General features: G+C 33.6%; 1 protein-coding gene across 1 annotated transcript; it reads left to right on the forward strand.

The window, feature by feature from the left end:
* Nucleotides 1-12,496: 12,496 nt before the first annotated feature.
* On the forward strand, nucleotides 12,497-18,058 carry LOC128207268 (thyrostimulin alpha-2 subunit-like). Its single transcript, XM_052910099.1, has 3 exons — nucleotides 12,497-12,899; nucleotides 16,890-17,065; nucleotides 17,832-18,058. The coding sequence occupies exons 1-3, from the start codon at nucleotides 12,635-12,637 to the stop codon at nucleotides 17,919-17,921; spliced, it is 531 nt and encodes a 176-aa protein (XP_052766059.1). The 5' UTR covers nucleotides 12,497-12,634; the 3' UTR covers nucleotides 17,922-18,058.
* The last annotated feature ends 1,314 nt before the right edge of the window (nucleotides 18,059-19,372 follow it).

Below are 19,372 nucleotides of genomic sequence, written 5' to 3' on the forward strand. Positions count from 1 at the left end.
AACATTGTTTAGAAGTATACGTTAGACAAACACTCCCCTTTCTGAACAGTTCATTTTAGGTGACGACATTAGCATGCATAATGCATTTCAAACCCCTTCTTTCGTCGTTCTTGCCTAAGTCCATGTGTACATTTACATAAGCCATGATGTCTTTTCTTTCATAATTTTAAAATGCTGTACTGTTTTATGACTTCTTGTAAGTGACTAACAAACAGCCCGAGCTTGACATATTTAATATCTTCCATTTACACTGTCGAAACCCTTACTCCATTAAGGCCAAAAACATTTGAGTTTGTTTAGGGTAGGGATATCCGGATATGATTTAAATTTTTAGGTTTGCTTTTTGCCTGACGATCAATGACACCCCTAAAACCAATGACAGTTAGACTGCTTTAACGTAAACTAAAGCGTAAAATAAAACCAATAAATTTTCGCGTTTTTCTCAGAAAAGAAACTACCGCAGACGATGTACGCATAAAAACAATTAACCGTCACATTATCATAAAGCTATTTTCATGCGGTAAAACATAGGATAGGTCGGAAAAAATAAGGTAGGTCAAGAAAGTGGAAACAGTGTTTTGTTAGGCCATGTGCTTCTGTACAATCTATTAGAACAAGTGTATGATGAAACCTTGTAGTTCTTTAAACTGCTTGGTGGTAGCTGACAAAGCCATAAACATCAACTGGATAAGACTTCTTCCTACTCTATCAGTTTGTCTACCATGTGGCATGCACATTGTTGAGAAATTAAACATGCACCCGGAGAACACTGAATGATAGTTTGCACCGAAGTCGAGATCATGATGTTCCGCCCAAACCGCAACAGACTTAACATTTCTAACGCTGCTCTAAAGTCTCCCGTAACCTTGCTGGAGTTGTGGTCTGTCAATCCTTGTACTCCCACATTTCAGGGATTGTTGTTTCATCGCAATCAATCGGTTTTGTCTCTTGTAATGCTCGATGCACATAAAATACTATTAGCAATTATCACGAATTGCTAGTGGTGTTATGATGACATTAAATATTTAACCAAGAGATATGGAAAGCTACTAAATCTTGAATGACATCCGTAGATCAAGTAAAGTAAAACAATTTGATGCTTAAGTTTGTCTTTGCTTGTTCATCGACGTAATGGAAAAGAACATTATCATTATTACATGTCAGTAATATTTTACAAAACATAATTGATCAACGTTTCAACAAAAGATAATTTCAGTGTTGGAGTCGTTAATACTATCGTTTTATCTTGAATTGGTGATGATTATGTTTTTTTTTTTATTTTAAACTTTTCCCAAGGGAAATATAAAAAAAGTTAAGGAAAAGAGCGCTATTTGAAACGATTTATTTCATGGTTGAAGCGTTTGAGGAATGATACATTATACAGATTGTACGATAGGTAATAGTTCTTTACTTTATGTTCGTGTATGCTTTGATTTTGATATCATACCATACCAGCTGAGCAAAATTTGCAAACTGACCGTTGTAAAAATCAAGTTTGAATTTTATAATAGATTATTTTTTCTGTGTTTCATAGTTTAAAAAAGTCGGGAAATAAAGCCTATTTATTTCCCACAAAAACAATGTTTTGGGGATATATAGGAATTGGCTTGTCGGAAGTTTGGTCGATCAATCTTTTCTGGATAATAACTCATTAAAGGGTTTTTGGAATTAAATTGTTTTGGTACACTTATCTTAAAACATAAAATCTAGATGAGGTTCGACATCGGTTGCCTGCACTATTTTTGGATGGAGTAATGGGCTTTTTTCTACTTAAGGGTTTGCAAAACAACGGTGTTCATACAATAACTCAGTAGCGCGAAGTAATTTTTATTAAATATTTTAAACACTATGAATTCAGGTCAAGGTCAATATTGGAATTACAACACTAACAACACTATTCAACGGAGTTATGGCCACTGTTAAACTTGACATTTGCAAAGAAACAGGTGTCTGGACGATAACTAAAATGAACAGATAGACACTACAGGGACGAGTCCAGCACTAAATTATTTTACAATCAACTTGTTAAAAGGTACAAAGATCAAAGCTTGGTTAAGCTCAACGATTTACACAACGCCACAAGACAACTGATACATGTCTTAAAACGATCATTGACAACTTTGGTTACACTCCTTTTATCTCGTTTTTTTAATCGAAATCTTAGCTGCAATCTTGTATCAACACTTATCAATACGGGCAAATCTAATACAATAAAGTTCATTGGAGCGAGCATTCACTTTAAGAAAATAAAGTAAAAAAAACACACAATTACATCAACGTTTCAATTGACTTCATGCACTCAAAGAACAGACATACCGATATCAAACAAATGAATCCAGAATAAAAAAACTTTAACCCTAAAGCTTCATTAAATTTGTCGGCGTACGTTTGTCAAAGGCAGCGGATAAAAACTATTCTAAGAACTTTAAATAAAGCTTTAATGGCGTTGTAAAAATCATATATAGAAACTGAGTCTGTTAAATCGATATCCATAACGAGAAATCCAGATAAAAATTAGTAAGAAACTAAAAGTGCGTTTCCTTGTGTTTCCTTTTGGATTTGATAATGAATGGGGAAAATAACTCACAAAAAAACTTGTTGCATTTCTAAACTTTTCCATAAAAGTTACACACAATTGACTGCCTAACATCATAAAACATGTTTCATTTTTAAAACTCCCAATGAACATTGCATGCCAGTGACTGTATGCTACTGCACAAATCACTTTGAACACGAAGCTGCTGTTGTCAAACCAGCGCAGATAAACCCTGGACATTTTAAAAGGTTGGCGTATTTTGAACGACGTGTTTTGTAGATAATACTCCTGAAGGTCATGTTTTATTAAAGCAATACCAGCGAAAATTTTCACCCATTATTAGCAAGGGCAATAAAATATACATTTAACCTGATCAAGGTAGTTTAATTGTCAGTGCTAGCGACTAAATCATTGATTAAAACGTTTCTTTTTTAAAAGACAATCGTAAAAAAGTAGGAGGAAACAATAGTAAACAACATCACTTATAATCCGTGTCATTCTGCTTATAATTATGGTTTTATGAGTCAGGAAAAAACACTTCCTTCCAAATCATTATAATATATTGAAGTTGATGCCATTAAAATTGTTGTTCAGAAATTGGAAACGTGTGCCATCAATAATAATGCGATATATATATGGTACTGTTTGTCAGGTTGCCATAGTCATGATAATGTGGGGAGGTTATTAGGCTCAATGGTGTCAAATTATGTAAAACGTTATGCAATGATGTTATAAAACAATTTTATATAAAAAATAATCCTTGAAAATAAAGATGTGCTTTTCGATGGCGGCGTAATCGTCGACGTCCTAAATATTTAACCTTTTTCAACAACTCAAAAAACGTTCAAGATATTATAATTTTATAACGTTTTGTATAATTTGTTTACAACATGATATTACCTCGACTTTTTCATGAAAACACAAACGAGCGTAAAACACCAATATCAATTAATGGACGAGATAGGACACAACATTGGCCCATGACATGAAAGCTCTGCATATTGAAACGCCTATGGGACCGTAGTTACATCGGTTTCACTTGTTTATTGTTAGGCGCGTTTGCTGTGAAAAGCGTGTTACACTAGCAAATCTTCGTTTACATCGACAAGAGGCCAGCTGGAAAATGGAGTTTTTAGGCCGACATCTGATAAGAGTTATGCGGCTCCAGTAGTTACAATGAGTTACAGCAATAGTTTTCAAACGTGCTTTTTATTTTTGGTGCTAATTGAGATGTGCACATGCAACTAGGCATATACAGAATTGCAAAAGACATTGCGCATATACGGAGCAAGGTCCATATCTTTAGTTTTTAAAACATGTAGTTTTATTCCCCTTGCTCAAATTTAAGGAAACGACAACAGACGATCGCTTGCGTTAGCACCGCGATGCTCCTGTTTTAATTTGTACTGTTTATCTTTAGAATTTTAAGAACAGAGATCAAAGGAACTTAATTTTTATCTTTTTTAATGATCTTGATAGTTGGCATTAAAGCTTTATAAATCGAAGGAAAACGATTATAAAAAATAAAATCATGGAATATGACCTCAAAGTTTGTAGTTTTTACCAGCCTTGAAACGTTTTTCTTTTTTATTGTCAACAATTTTATTGAAAGCATTACATTTCACCATAATAAAATGATTTGTATCAGGTGTTCAATAACTTCGTGTATTGTTAAAGTGTCGAATTAAACAAAAAAGTCGTATTAAGTTCTTGAAAGGCGGGTAGGCACGGTAACATAATTATTTCTTTAGACGAAACCTCAAAGGTATTTTGTTTTTGAATAGCAATCCCTATCAAGTGGGAGATGTACATACATGTCGTAAGTACATGCTGTTGTACAAGTATGTTATGCAGTTGAGCAAACGTCAAAACGGAACCGAATATTGTTTCAAATGTTGTTTGGGCGTTCATCATGTGATTTTTGTTCAATACACTCATTAACTTTTGTATCAGAACGGTAACAAGTAGAATAGCCGAAATCCTTCAATATCTACCGTGCAGATTAATTACAACGCTATTCACTTATACCGTACGTTATTATATTGAACGCTGTCCTTAAAGAACATGTCACAAAACAGTTACGTCGTCTACAACCCTTTGTGATTTTCAAGAAATATCTTTAAAAAGATACTTGGGCGTGGTACACCAACGGTTGACAAGTGTTTGAAGTTGGTCTGAAAATCTGTCCATACTAGAGATTGTTCCTAGCTTAATTGCGGTAAAATATATTTGAGAGTTGATTTCTCAGGAAAAAAAATACCAATGCAACACTGTTTTAGACAAGAACGAAATAAATTTAATAACTTGCAACTTTTTCAGATATTCAATTTGTTTCACATGGATACGCTTTAACTAAACGATAGCCAATACGTTGTATAGTGACCTTGACCTATGATTATCGGATAGCCAGAGATACTTTTAGCATTCTTATCGTTGTGTTTAGCCTTAAAATATATATCATCATTCTGTGATTCTTTTCTGGGAAATCGTTCGCGAAATAATATTTATCGTCAATATTTAAACAACCACAGAGCTAAAAAGATCCTATTCGATACTTATTCCTTCATTTCATAACACCGTTCTTAAAAATGGTCAATACCATTTCTAATTTTACTGTACAACATTTAAAAAGGTCAATGGAATTTTCAGTATTTTAAAATGACCAATGCAAATTGTTATCATATTCAGTCTCTGAATATCTGTCCATTTCACAGTAAGTCAAGGTTAATATAGTCAGCAAGACGCTAGTGTATTATCTCAACCACCCTGGTTGTTGGTGCCATAACTACTACATAGCCCCTTAGCATCGACTTAGAAGGCTTTCTATTTTAAAGAAGCACTAAATCATATTGGATAATCTCGAAAGACCAGATAATAAATAACTACAGTGAAGACAAGTGTAGGATAAGGCCACAAATAAGACAGCTCTGACGTTCAATGTCCTATAATGTGACAACTGAGCAATATAAGAGTATTAACCCTTTGCATGCTGGGTAAATTGTCGTCTGCTCAAAAATGTCGTCTGGTTTATTCTAAATTTCTTTCAATTTACTTAAAACTTTGGGGATATATTGACTGAGTGGCAAACAGCTTGAAACCTGACCAGGCGCCGAGTTACTCGGCGTCTGGTCTGGTTCCAAGCTGTTTGCAAAGCCTTTAAAATCGCCATCAGCAGCTTAAGGGTTAACTGAAGCGCCAAGGGCTAGTTAATCTCATTTTGTAGTGTAAATCTGAAACTTACATCAGACGAAGTATATTGTTTGACCTACAAGAAAATCAATTTCTTACTAAATTATTTATCAGAGCGCTCAAATCGTGAAATTGTTGTATTCATTCTCATAGAAAAGAATGATTATTTTAGCGGAAGATCGTATTTAATGTTACGAGTGTTTACACATTTTGTTATGATCGCGACAATTGAAAGCTGTGAAGACTTTACAATTCAAACAATATTATGTTAACGTATTCTGAATATTATGTCTATGGCAAAACAAAATCAAAGGAATTCCAAATTCTACATAAGTCAAGATAAAATACTGACTTTTAAAAGTACGCCGTTCATTTAAAAAACACACAAATGATAACCTTTTAAAAAAGATCTGAATTTTATTTTCACTAATATCTCTTTTAACAACAGGAAGACAGAAACATGCTAGACAAATAGACGAAAAGCTAATTTACAAACACAATATTTTGGTCGTCATACCACAACGCCTTTGTATTTTTAAGTGAGTGGCAATTCACAAACAAGGGGATAAGAGAAAGCTAATATCTTGTCTTATCAACCGCATTTTACCCCTCCTATCAACCTTTTACTTCTCTTTCAACCTTAAGCTTAATACCCTTATCCTCTATGAAACTTTGATATGCCCATTTGCTTTTAAAGGCCCATTAGTTGCAGTTTTGACGTAATTAAATGTTATAAAAAACATATCAATGTGATAAACTTAATTTTCCCATTAAAATAACAGAAAGGACACTAGGAAGTACAAGATATATAGCCCCGGTTGCAGGAATCGATCCCTGAGAATCTCGGTCAAGAGTCGGTGACCATACCGTAGGCGGACACTTTCAGATGGTGTATGACACATATGAACGCTTAAATAAAATATAAAATTGTGACGAGAACTGTGAACATTTCAGAGAAACTTGTCAAAATTCAAACGTAATACTTCTGTTTAATGACTTGAATAACATAATGTTTTAACAACAGTGTCTTTAAGTCGACACTTTTAGTTATCAGGCAGAATGCATAAAAGAGCACAGACCAAGCAGCGACTTATTTATTTATTCGTTAATATAAACAAATACACTTATTCAAACAAAACGTGGGACTCAAATAGTATACATACGTAGATAGTTATGTTTAACAATTACCATTCATTAACAAGGTGTCATATTAAATTCGATTCAAAGGCAGTTTATGATCCACAAAAGGTCCATTACAGGGTTCTTGGCTTTCATTAATTACTTTGGATGCAATTCTAAACTATTTATTTAAAAAAATTCTAAAAAATCACACAATCAAAAAAGATATAATTGTACATATCTATATATGTACAAAAAAACTAACATTTTTTTCAAAGACCTATATCAAACAGTCAGTAATTGTGATATTGATTCATCGCAAGCAAGAAGGTGGGTTCTATTTTAATTCCGTTTGCACTCTGACTATAGTAGGAGACGTAGTTTTTCAGATGATTGCAATAAACTATTTTAATGATGTATTTGTTTTAAAAAATAATATGTTTATATGCCTCATATTTTAATGTTATAAATCCGATAACGTGTCTGTTATATTTGTTATTGCAATAACAATCAAATTAATTTTGGTCTCTTGATATAAAAAGAAGAAGACATACAGACATTAAAGCGCAGATTGGAGTGGCACCAGGGACCGCAGGTAACATACACAAACACGCAGATAACATTCTCTTTATATTGGTATCATGCCAGTATTTCATAGATGTATTTTTATATTAAGAAGATACCGCATACATCGATACTTAAACTTTGGTTTTCAAGCATCGACTTTTTCTTGTAACTGTTGTAAAAAAATGCAAATATATGTTTAATGACTACTTGAAAATCTATTATATGGCAGTTTTCAAACGAGATACATAATATTCGTGAAGTGGTTGTGCTCCCTTGGTGTCTTAAACTATAACTGTTGCATCGAAACTTAATAACTTAATCTTCCCGTATATTCGATATTACATTTATACTCGAAGACATATTTTACTGCCACAAGGTTTTCTTATTTCTGCTGTAAAATACATATATGACACTTATTATAAAGTTATTTACATTCATAGAGAATGAACCTGTTAAATAGGATGGATTCTTTCATTAAAAGGTATGCTTTATATAAAATTTAAGGTGGAAAATCTCAGAATAATTTGTAAGTAGTGAAACTCACACTAAAGCAACACCTTCGGCTAGGGACTGTTGATTTTATATATAAAACTTAAAAAAATATGGTTACATTAGGCCTTTCAAACTCGTGTTCAGAACCATGTTTTACCAAAACAAAAATAATTTATTATCAGGTATGTTAACCAAATGCAGTTCTTTGTTTACAACTTTATTATACGTTGTATAGTGACCTTGACCTATGATTATAAGTATACACATGAAATGTTAGTGTGTGGTGTCCCTTTCTTCATCACTAAAACCATTCGGAACTATTGTTTTTATAATACATAACAGATCCATATTCAATAAAAGAAGCTACATGTTCACAATGATAGAACATAAGCTTTATATTTAATATTTTGCTGAGCAGGTTTCTAAAAGCAAAGCATCTAAAAATAGACTTATTTACATCTTTTTCTTAATTTCTTGACCTCCTTCAGGGAATTAAATGGATTTTTTAAGCAACAACTCGATTTGATTACTTAATATAATTAACTTTTATAATAAAATCTTGAAGTCAAATATTCACTTTATTTTTCGAGAGGATTTTTAGATCCACAAAATGCAGTATGTAAATAGCAGTCCTGGTTCTGTTGACACTGCACATTGACAGTAACGATCACTGCATCACTTTCTCGTGAACATACAAAGTGAATATTTCACACGTGGCTGCGCCACTCGTGAAATATAGCTTTTGGTGCTCACTCGGTGAAATATAGTGCGATCTTACAGGGAAACAAACAATTATCCGCTATATATTTCGAAATATATTTTAATAAAAAGTGGTAAGAAAAAAACCCTTTCAATTTGCAAGTAAAACTTTTAAGTGAATTATATTTGTGACAATACAATAATATCAAATCGAAATTCCTGATCTTATGGTACATTGCCATACATACGTTGAAAAGGTGACCCAATAGTACACCTCTAAACATACTTGATCTGGCTCATAGTCGTGTCTCGTTTGTTTCCATAGTAGTAGTTTCAGTTAATGATCTTGAAGGAGCAAAACGAAAAGTCATTAACTGCATTGCGGACGAGGTAAGGGAATGGTTATTACTATCATCTATAAAGTATGGCACATAATAGTCATTTTAACAAAGTTTAAGACCCGTTAATATTTTTCATGCTGCGAATAATATAGCCCCATTAAATATTCTTAAAGAAGAATATAATTTCCAAAACCGGAGAGTTTTACTTTGTAAAGATAATGAGATGTCAATGGAGAAGCATTAAAGAACTTGATTTGTACTACTTTCGTTGGGCGGCCTATCCCTATCTTCCATAATCTGAATGGCGATCCTACGCTTACTTTATTCAATCACATTGCTGACGAAATTTAAATTTAAATTTGCGGGTGTGTTTGGACTTCGGGCGTAATTTGGTGTTTGTGTTTGTTTGTTTGTTGTTAGAGGGAGGCTAAATTTCAAATGAATGTTTTGATTGAAATTACTCATTACAAATGATAATCATCCAGCGTGTAGGTATTTAATTTCGATTGTTCGGGATCCTTGGACATTTTATGAAAGCTTGCTATAGCGGACGTTGTCCTTATCAGACCGATAGTTATTGTGTATCATAAAATTATCTGGAGGATTAAAAAGAGTAAAGTCGGTAAGTTCCTCTTCATACAATAATTATTGTTCATTTACGAACTGGAGAATAAGTTTTTCTTTTTTTAAGGTTGTATTGTATTAATTCATTAGTATAGTTAAAGAATAAACATCACTGACTTTCATAGCGTCTATATGTTTGAGTTTAGAAAGGACGATATCATTTTTATTTTATTTTTTATTTTTGAAGGTCTATATTAATTTGCATAATATTTTTAATCAAAATAATCCAATTGCTCAGCTATATTTACAAAAGAAAGTGTTAAGTTGTAATCGTCCAGGTACCCATAAGTGCTTTTTAAATGTTCTTGTCATTCAAGAACAACTCTATGCGTTTAATTAGTATCATCACTGTGTTACAAATTGAAACTTAAAAGGGTCGGTTTTAAATGAAAGAGCCGCATGCATGATTTAATAGAGATATTTAAGTTTATGAAATTAACCATAGATCTTCGCAATTAAATAAGTTATGCCTCAAAATACAAACAAAATATCGTAAAATCTAGGGACTTTGGTAAGTCATGTGTACTTTGGGCTTAAAGAAAATGTATTAAATCTCACTGTTCTGATAACTGTATTAAATCAGGGTTATCATTATTCAGATACTTCGTTTTTGCAAACTGAGTAGAGCTATACATGACTATGGAAGGTTTTACGGATTTAAAGTATCTCCACCCCTCTTGCATCAACAGAATAGTTCACACGTATGTGATATATAGCTTTTGTAATAACTTTCTAGATGAACAGTGGCTACGAAAGATAATTGTAATAAAACATAATGCCATTAATGATATTTATTGAAACAAATTAAAGATTTCAAAATATAATGATAAAAAGTTAAATGTTAACCTATGTATTTATGTAGAATACTAAGTTTTATTGGCGTAAATAGAACGCTTAAGTAATTGAGTATATATTAAAGTAAAATGAACTGTATAGAAGAAATTCAATATCAGTGTTGACAACAGGAGATCTCTTCATAAAGATTCTGATATTAAATGAACATGAACAGCCATAATCACATTAGCTGTATAGTAATACGCGCGTCAAGCATTCGTACGTAAATGTATAGTTTTATCCTCCAAAATGTATGACATGAGCGTTTATTTTGAGACGAAAGTTTTTATCAACGATTATACTTATAACCATTAAGATTCTTTGCCACTTAGCGTTCTAAAAGAGACATTTACAAAAGTCTTCTACAAGTATAAGGGCAGTTGACTCCCTCCGACGTAATGTTTTTGGATGTACCAGGAAGAGGACATCAAGGCTCAATGGTGTCAAAATTAGGCAACCATTGAACAATTATTATTTTATATTTTCGCATAAAATGTTTGACATCACTCTGTTATAGAGTTGTCAAGGTTATTAAATCCGGTTAAAAACGTGTGTTATGCAGTTAGGTCACGTATTTTTGTTGTTATTTTTGATATGCGTGCCCGGGCCCAGTATTTACCTGAATCACAGATGACACAATTTTTACTGTTGAGTTATTTTTAAACAGCTTGACCAAGTCGACAATTATTCATCTTAAGCAAAAAAATACTACCAATTATCTACTTTGTGACGAACAAATGACAATATATACAACAACAATTCACTTGAAATCGTCACAACCCAGCCATTTAAAGTTTGAACAATATTTCTCAAGTTAAATTGTAGAAGCCCGACCAGTTTTAAGATAAACAAATACATCATACCACAATAATCGAGATTAAGTCACCTACGTTGTGTCATATAAAGCTAAAACTAAGTGAATTTTCTGCTGTAAAATACAAACATTACATTTTGAACAACCGAAAAATGGCATCCATATTGTTTTGACTGTTTTGGATCTTACCGACAGCTATAAACACGTTTTAACGTCATGGGTAAACGATATGACGCAAAGGATTTTTAAAGGTGAATTTGAACTATTTGTGTCTCATTTTCATGCGGTTTTGCAAAAACTACGGACTCTGTATGGTATAAATTATTTTATTATAGCGAAGATATACCCTTTGTTCAGTCGTTACCGTCTGTATAGGCTCTTCGAATGAATCAATGTAATCACTAGTGATACGTTCTTAGTATGTTAATCTTTGGTAGGGCTGAGCAGGTAGTAAAGACTTCAATAACCCTAAAAAAAGATTTTTTAAAATTTATGACGTAGTTTTTGGACAAAGAAAGAATTACCAAGTTGTATTTGTTATTGCTGTACTATAATTAATTGACGTTTATTAAAGCGCGTCGGCTTTCTGATCCCCTAATCCTATTTAATAAATATTGTTATTTTCTTGTTTTTGTCTTCTCTTCCACCACAACGATGTTACATGCGTGATTCAATAGGACCAATATTGAGAGAGTTGTTCGTGCATTCGTTGATCCATTATAAAATGTTTCATCAAATGTTACAAGGCTGTTGAAATCATGATAATCGTGATTTATCTTCCAATGTTTAATACGTTGCATTACAATTCAATGGTGTGGTGTCTTTCTATATTGCAGATGTACACGATCCGATAAATGAGCCAAGCAACTTTGACATTCAGCAAAATCGTCGTTCAAGCATACTAGGCGAAAGCTACACTACAAGAAAAGATATCGTAAAAAGGATGCAGTAGATATTATTCCTACAAATACGCGGCAAATGTCGCTTAATTCCATAGGGAAATGAACGAGGGATAAGCTAGCTTCATACTCATGCATAAATTGGACTTTACTTCATCACCAATAAGCCTGATGTTCACAACCTTATACTGGAAAAGCGGATATAACATTATGAACATAATCATATGGTGACATTCTGTGGAATCATTGACTTAACACGTCTGAAAACTCCTGATACTGGCATTTGGAAAAATCCACACATGTTTCAAGGAGGGTTTAAAGAAATAAGTAAAGTTGTTTGACAATAATTTAAAAAATGCTTTCGATATTTTAAACAATTTACAAGTCCACTTAAGATAAGCAGTAGATACCAATATAGTCAATAATAATTAGAAAATATTTGAAAAAAAAAGTGACGGAAAACTCCGGAATTCTTGAGGGCCGCGTTTGAGACGTTTCTTGTTAAAGTAAGAACAAAACTATGAATGAACTACAGTGTTTAGTTAGCACAAGGCACATGAACATGCTCAACAACAGATATATGCTAAAATCCTACAAAAAACCATATGTGCATTCAGTGTGGAGAAAACTGTTTCAAGATATGAGAAGATATATGACATGTCCATCACTAGCTAACAGAAATGATATATTCTGGACTGTAAATGTGATATTAATGATTATAGTTTTATTAATTTGCCCGTGTTCGGCTACACACACTTGGGAAACAACAGGATGCCACAGAGTAGGTAAGTCAATTTTCAGATAAAAAAAAACGTAAAGACAAATTTGTGTTGATACCGCGATTTCTATGAAAACTAAGAATGTTATGTCAACTTTTAAAGTAATACTTTTTTTATTTATGAATGCTTAGGATAACAATATTGTAAGAAAATAATAACCATTGTTTCCTTCTTGTTTGAAAGTTATTAATGTGAGAAATGTATTTTTGTTTGATTCTGAAACACAATGATTAAACGCATTTTTTTCTTAAATGAAGCAAGTGATAGTTTAAATAAAATTATTCTGGAACCCAATATAACCATGAAGAAGTCAGTTCAGTGAGTTATTTATTAAAAAGAAGTTATTAATAATTCAATATGTTCTTGTCTGCGCACCTGTTTGCCAATGTTCAATATCATGATACTTCTCTGAGGCGCCCGTTTGATAGCATTGGGAAGGAAACCAATTCTTGACAGTAATAATAGTTCTTGTTTCAAAAGATTGAGGGGCTTTTGTTCGGTCTTATTTAATTTCCATAACATCCTGGCAATTTTGAACACACTGGTGAGTGTAAATAGAAAGTTCTGTTTTCAAACAAACGAGAGGCCAAGGGCTTTGGTTCGCTCCCTAAAGTAAATTGGAACATTGTTTGAAGAAGGCTCGGTCAATTATAATCAAACGGACGCGCTTTACATGAACTCTGACGGCCATTAATGTGTTTCTCTATACACCAGTATTCAAATTCATGTAAACGCCTTTGCATTATGGTAAAGGCTATTTCGAACGTTTATAAAAAACGGAAATACAGGCCCCAATTTCTCGAAACGTCTTATGCTTAACACGCTAAAATGCTTATTTCAATTGACTGCAATACATACTTAAATCAAATTTTGAAATATAGTTTATTGTGATATCTTAAAGATAATTTCTATCAAATATATACACTTTTCAAGAAGTAAATATGATGCAAAAAATGAAAAACAAAAAAAAAGCAAGCTTAGCTTAATCCTCCGATAAAGGACTTAAGAAGTTTCGACGCTTTTGACCATAAATGGTATATCATTGTTAAAATAAATGGCATAACCATGGTCGAACCTAAGATCTTATAGTAACCTTGGTCAAACCTAAGATCTTATAGTAACCGTGATCAAACCTAAAATCTTATAGTAACCGTGATCAAACCTAAAATCTTATAGTTTAAGTCTGAATTAGTATATTTGAACACTTTGAGTCATATAACATATCAACTATTTAAGCTGAAAACCACGCAGTTTTGGGCCATATATGTTTTAAAAATTGTATTATATCTAAGGTAAGCGTTTTTCAAAGTGCATGATAGATATATCAAATAGATATATACTAATGGATGTTTGTTTACGTATCTTTATTAATGAATAATATTTGTAGGAAAATGAAATATTATCACATCATAAATATTTACAGATATAACTAACATGAACAACAAATAAACAGACACTGATAAAATATCTCACACATATAGACTTAGTCGAAGTCTCTCAAAGTCTAACCAAAAATATCGTTACTGTTTTAAAAGGAGAAATAATTGTTATTTTGATCAGTTTAGCGACAAATGTTCTATACAGACCAGAAATAATTGTAACGTAAATTGTCGTTAATATTGATAAATTTGTTAACTTTCATTTAAACGCGTCAGACTTGGGAGATGACTACGCATAAAGATAAATTATGCAACTGTATATAGATAAGATGATCATTTGAACACTTCCTGTATAATATTTTTTAAATGAGAAATATAATATTCATATAGAAAATCAAAACTAAATTTCGATATCATAAATGAAATTTACGTTTTTAGCTATTTCGTTCAATAGGTGATATAAAAGGGTAATAAAATGCTACTCCCCCGTCAACCGATAATAATTATCGGCCTATTTCCAGATGCTACTCTCCCGTCAACCGATAATAATTATCGGCCTATTTCCAGATGCTACTCTCCCGTCAACCGATAATAATTATCGGCCTATTTCCAGATGCTACTCTCCCGTCAACCAATAATAATTACCGGCCTATTTCAAGATGCTACTCTCCCTTCAACCAATATTCTAGCACACCGGATAGGCATTTCCGGTGATTTCAGCCGTCCTTGAAAACTCCATCTGGCATCCCCCATGCCAGATGAGTCACGCGCTGTGACGTTATACTTTCATTTTCTTATATTAAACACTTAATGTAACCATAGTTATGAGATTTCAATAGATGAGTTCCATTAACATTAACTTTATAAAAATATTCCTTAAAAACAAAACAAAATAACCCTTAAAAGACGTGATAGCGAAGGAACTTATTGACGTATGCAGTGAATACAAATTACTGTGCGTCATGACGTCAGTAAACATCATCGCACGCGCTTTTTGGTGAAATGTACAAAAACGCGCTTTCTTATGTATTTTCTTCACGAAAAAATGCAATTTAAGGTATGCTAGAAAAAATATCTATCATATGTGTCCGTTCCGGATAGAAAAATCCGACCCGAGGGCACCTGCGTTGCCAGGTAACGAGGCTTGCCGAGTTACCGGCTACGCAGCGTGCCCGAGGGTGGGAAAACACATGACAGATATTATAAATAATTACCGGCTTTTTTCAAGATGCTACTCTCCCGTCAACCGATAATAATTACCAGCCTGTTTCAAGACGCTACTCTCCGGTCAACAGATAATAATAACCGGCCTATTTCAAAATGCTATTCCCCCGTCAACCTTTAATCACTACTGGCCTATTTCAAGATGCCTTTCCGCCATCAACCGTTAATCATTAGCTGTCAAATGTAATAAAATTTTCTCATCATCGCCATATCATGAAACTATTATGTGAGGCATTTTTTTATATAATATTGCAAAGAGGTCTGCTAATGTTTAATGCGACAACACAGAAATATTTCCCTACGTAAGTTGTGATTGAAGTCAATAGTCAATTTTTAGATGAATGCCATTTTATTGCTCTTTGAATAACGGAAATGGGCTCCTGTTATTTCAATTGGAAAATTTAGACTAATTTTACGGTCAACATTTCGACAAAGAGTCTCATTAAATTTGAATTATTGTCGTCAAAGAGGGAAGGCTCGATTTTTAAATAAACTTACAGGAATGTAAGAAATATTCCCTCGGTCTCTTTTTTACCCAAATTGCTTGACACTCAGCGAGAACATGGCCACTTGGCAACGTATAAATCTGATCCAATCTGACAAACAAGAGCTTAGATAGTTGGTTTGTAGCAATGGGTATGTGAAATATATCTGGACTATTTAAACTGCAACCTCAGGGAAGGGAATTAATACGCAAGTGGTTTCATTGGTTCTAATTTAACTCTCATGTGTTCTTGAAGGATGATAAGATTTTTTAATATTTGAAAAAAATATATAACTACTTTAAATTTACTATTTAATTCGACAAACTATGGGACGGGTTACAAACACAACTTGCTTGTTTTGCTGTCATTCAGACAATCAGAGAATGATCAAATAGTCGAAATAATATTCATCAACAGCGAATAACACATGGAGAAGTCACGCAGTTAAGATAATAGGGTTAGGTCATTTTCCAAAAGAGCAATATAAACAAAAGATAATAAGGACAGCTCACTTCACCCACCAAACACAAATAAAACAAACCAAACAGGGGAAAACATATTTAATCAACCCAACTTTTGTCATTTACGTAAATGCAGCGGAGTCTACTGGCAGAATTACGTATATCGACGTAATGTTGAACTTCTCAGTGACGATAAATGCGTCACAAAGAGCTGCTTCTCAGATTTTGGCTAAAGAGAAATACAGACAGCATTTTCATTAAGGCCCAGTGCTTCATTAGGTTTGATTAAGAGGTTATCAGATATCAATACCGCTGTCAGAAGCTTATTGTTCGTTCGGCAAACTTATTAAGGAAACCCCGATTCGACACTGATTTGATTTTGCTAAACAAACAGTGCTTGTGGGGTTGAACAATATAATTAACATTTACTTCTGTTTCTCCTTGCAGGTCACACTCGCCAGGTGCTTATCCCAGACTGTGTAGTGTTTAATGTGACATTGAATGCATGTCGTGGCTATTGTGAATCGTTCGCCATCCCTTCCCCGAGTAGAACGCTGAGAGCAAATTCACAACACCTCATCACATCTAGAGCTGAATGTTGCAGTATAAAGGAAACACATGATGTGAGTAGTTTTTATGTTTCTTTTGTTCATTTGTTACCTAACTATGCTTGTTTTTAGCAATAAGTTTCAAAGTTGGAACAAACTGACAACGTATAATGATTATTGAGGTTAATCGATTTCATTGTAACAAAGAGGACTCAGGCTAAACTACCTGATACTCTCCGTGACATCTTCTTTCATTGAATATTTAACAAGTATTGAAAGAAATGTTTTACTCTTTTGTGGTCTATCTGTGTTGCCTGTACGTTGTGTGTACATTGCGTGTACGTTGCGTGTACGTGTACGTTGTGTGTACGTTGCGTCTACGTGTACGTTGTGTGTACGTTTCGTGTACGTGTACTTTGTGTGTACGTTGCGTGTACGTGTACGTTGTGTGTACGTGTACGTTGTGTGTACGTTGCGTGTACGTGTACATTGTGTGTACGTTGCGTGTACGTGTGTACGTTGCGTGTACGTGTACATTGTGTGTACGTTGTGTGTACGTGTTCGTTGTGTGTACGTTGCGTGTACGTGTACGTTGTGTGTACGTTGCGTGTACGTGTACATTGTGTGTACGTTGCGTGTATGTTTTGTGTACGTTGTGTGTACGTTGCGTGACTACTGCTAGTCCTTGTAGATTCCATTGTATTATTAGCATCGTATTTATTTATAATAAGTTTCTTCAACTTTTCATTGTTTGATAATTGTTATACAATGCATGGTTGTGATTCTCCAGATATCTAGAAATGAATTTGTCATGTTAGTAATATTGATGTGTTTTTTCTAGGTGAAAGTATTAGTCAAGTGCGTCGAGGGACTACGGGAGGTTGTTTTTAAATCAGCACGAACTTGCGCTTGTTCCATATGTAGAAACTAGGCAGCCGATTCCAACTGGTTGGAAAAAATGATTGAATGGACAAAACGATGATATTCTCCTACCGTGATGATTGTGGCATCAAGGACAACTTTACGACTATATGAATGCGTCATCTACGAGAAAAGGCGAGGTTAAGATGGAAACAAGCAAAGTGTGATATTTATGTTTTCTTCGCCTTTGACGTTGTGTGTCTTTACATAATACCATATTAAGGGTTAGGCAGCGAAAACATCATAGTATACAATACCGACGTTCGATGAAATAAATCTTTATCTATTTTTTTTTTTAATTTAATTTCTTTATTTTACCAGAAATAAAAGCAAACTGTTTATTTTATTGTTCTGTCAATCCATTACTTTAATGTCGCCCACCTAGCATTACAGCTGATTAAGGATAATAATTTCCGGCGGCATATACCGCTCTGTCGCAGTTTCTAGTTCAACTTGAACTTTCAGGTGTCCTAGCAGACGTCTATTAAATTAAATAAAAAGATAATTCATAAAGGTTGCGATTTAGCGAAACCAGGTTTTTTATGCCGATTTCTAAAACACCTAAGAGCAAATAAAGGCTATTTTTAACAATCTAATCTAATGAATATATAACAAACATACTTTCCTTGATGGAATTACAATGGAGCGGTCAATAATTTGAGTAAGAGGGGCGTATATTTAGCGCGCAAATCTGGACTTGGCCTCGTCCCTCAAAGTCAGTAAATATGATTCAAATTTAGTAAGATTGTTTTGGGCACCTTCCCCAAACTTCATCTTGATTATTTGTAGTCTGATAATGGTGCATCCTGGTGCTTTTCATCCATTTCCTTGATATTGATGATATAAAACGAACATGGTCGATATTAGAATAAGTTTGCGGCAGGTCCTCCATATCCCCTTAATCCGCTTGTGTTGTCTATTTCACACAGTGAATATGCCACTCTAAATCATGGTTCATACTAGGTGTTTCATTAAGTCTTCCGAAAGTCTTCCTAATGTATCGAGCTTCAGAAGAAAGATTGTTCTATAGGATTTACAAACCATTACTACTATTTTTTTATAACAGGATTAAAAGGTCTCACTAGGAGGTATGAGCCTTTTTTATTCAATGCCAACCAAGCATGGTTTCAATGATAATTGTTCCAATAAACTCTGCGACTTCGGCACGTGCAGTTTAGGAATTACTTAAATTAGCCCGACGACTTCCTATCACTTTTTGTCCCCAATGGGTCCTTATTGTATATAAATATCCGTTCCCTGCCATATTTGCTCGACTTTTATCGATAAGGAATCTTACCCCAATACTCTAAGATTCAGCTCGTTTAAAGACATGTATCTTGTCCGCCCGTTGCCTTAAATATCTTATCTAATCAAAGTTGGTAATAGCGTGTGTGGTTAACGAACAGTATAAACAGCCATTAATAGCCTTGAATTGTCACGATTCGACCAAATCAGTCCGTT

This window comes from Mya arenaria, chromosome 11, assembly GCF_026914265.1.
Source record: "Mya arenaria isolate MELC-2E11 chromosome 11, ASM2691426v1".
NCBI classification, from domain to species: domain Eukaryota; kingdom Metazoa; phylum Mollusca; class Bivalvia; order Myida; family Myidae; genus Mya; species Mya arenaria.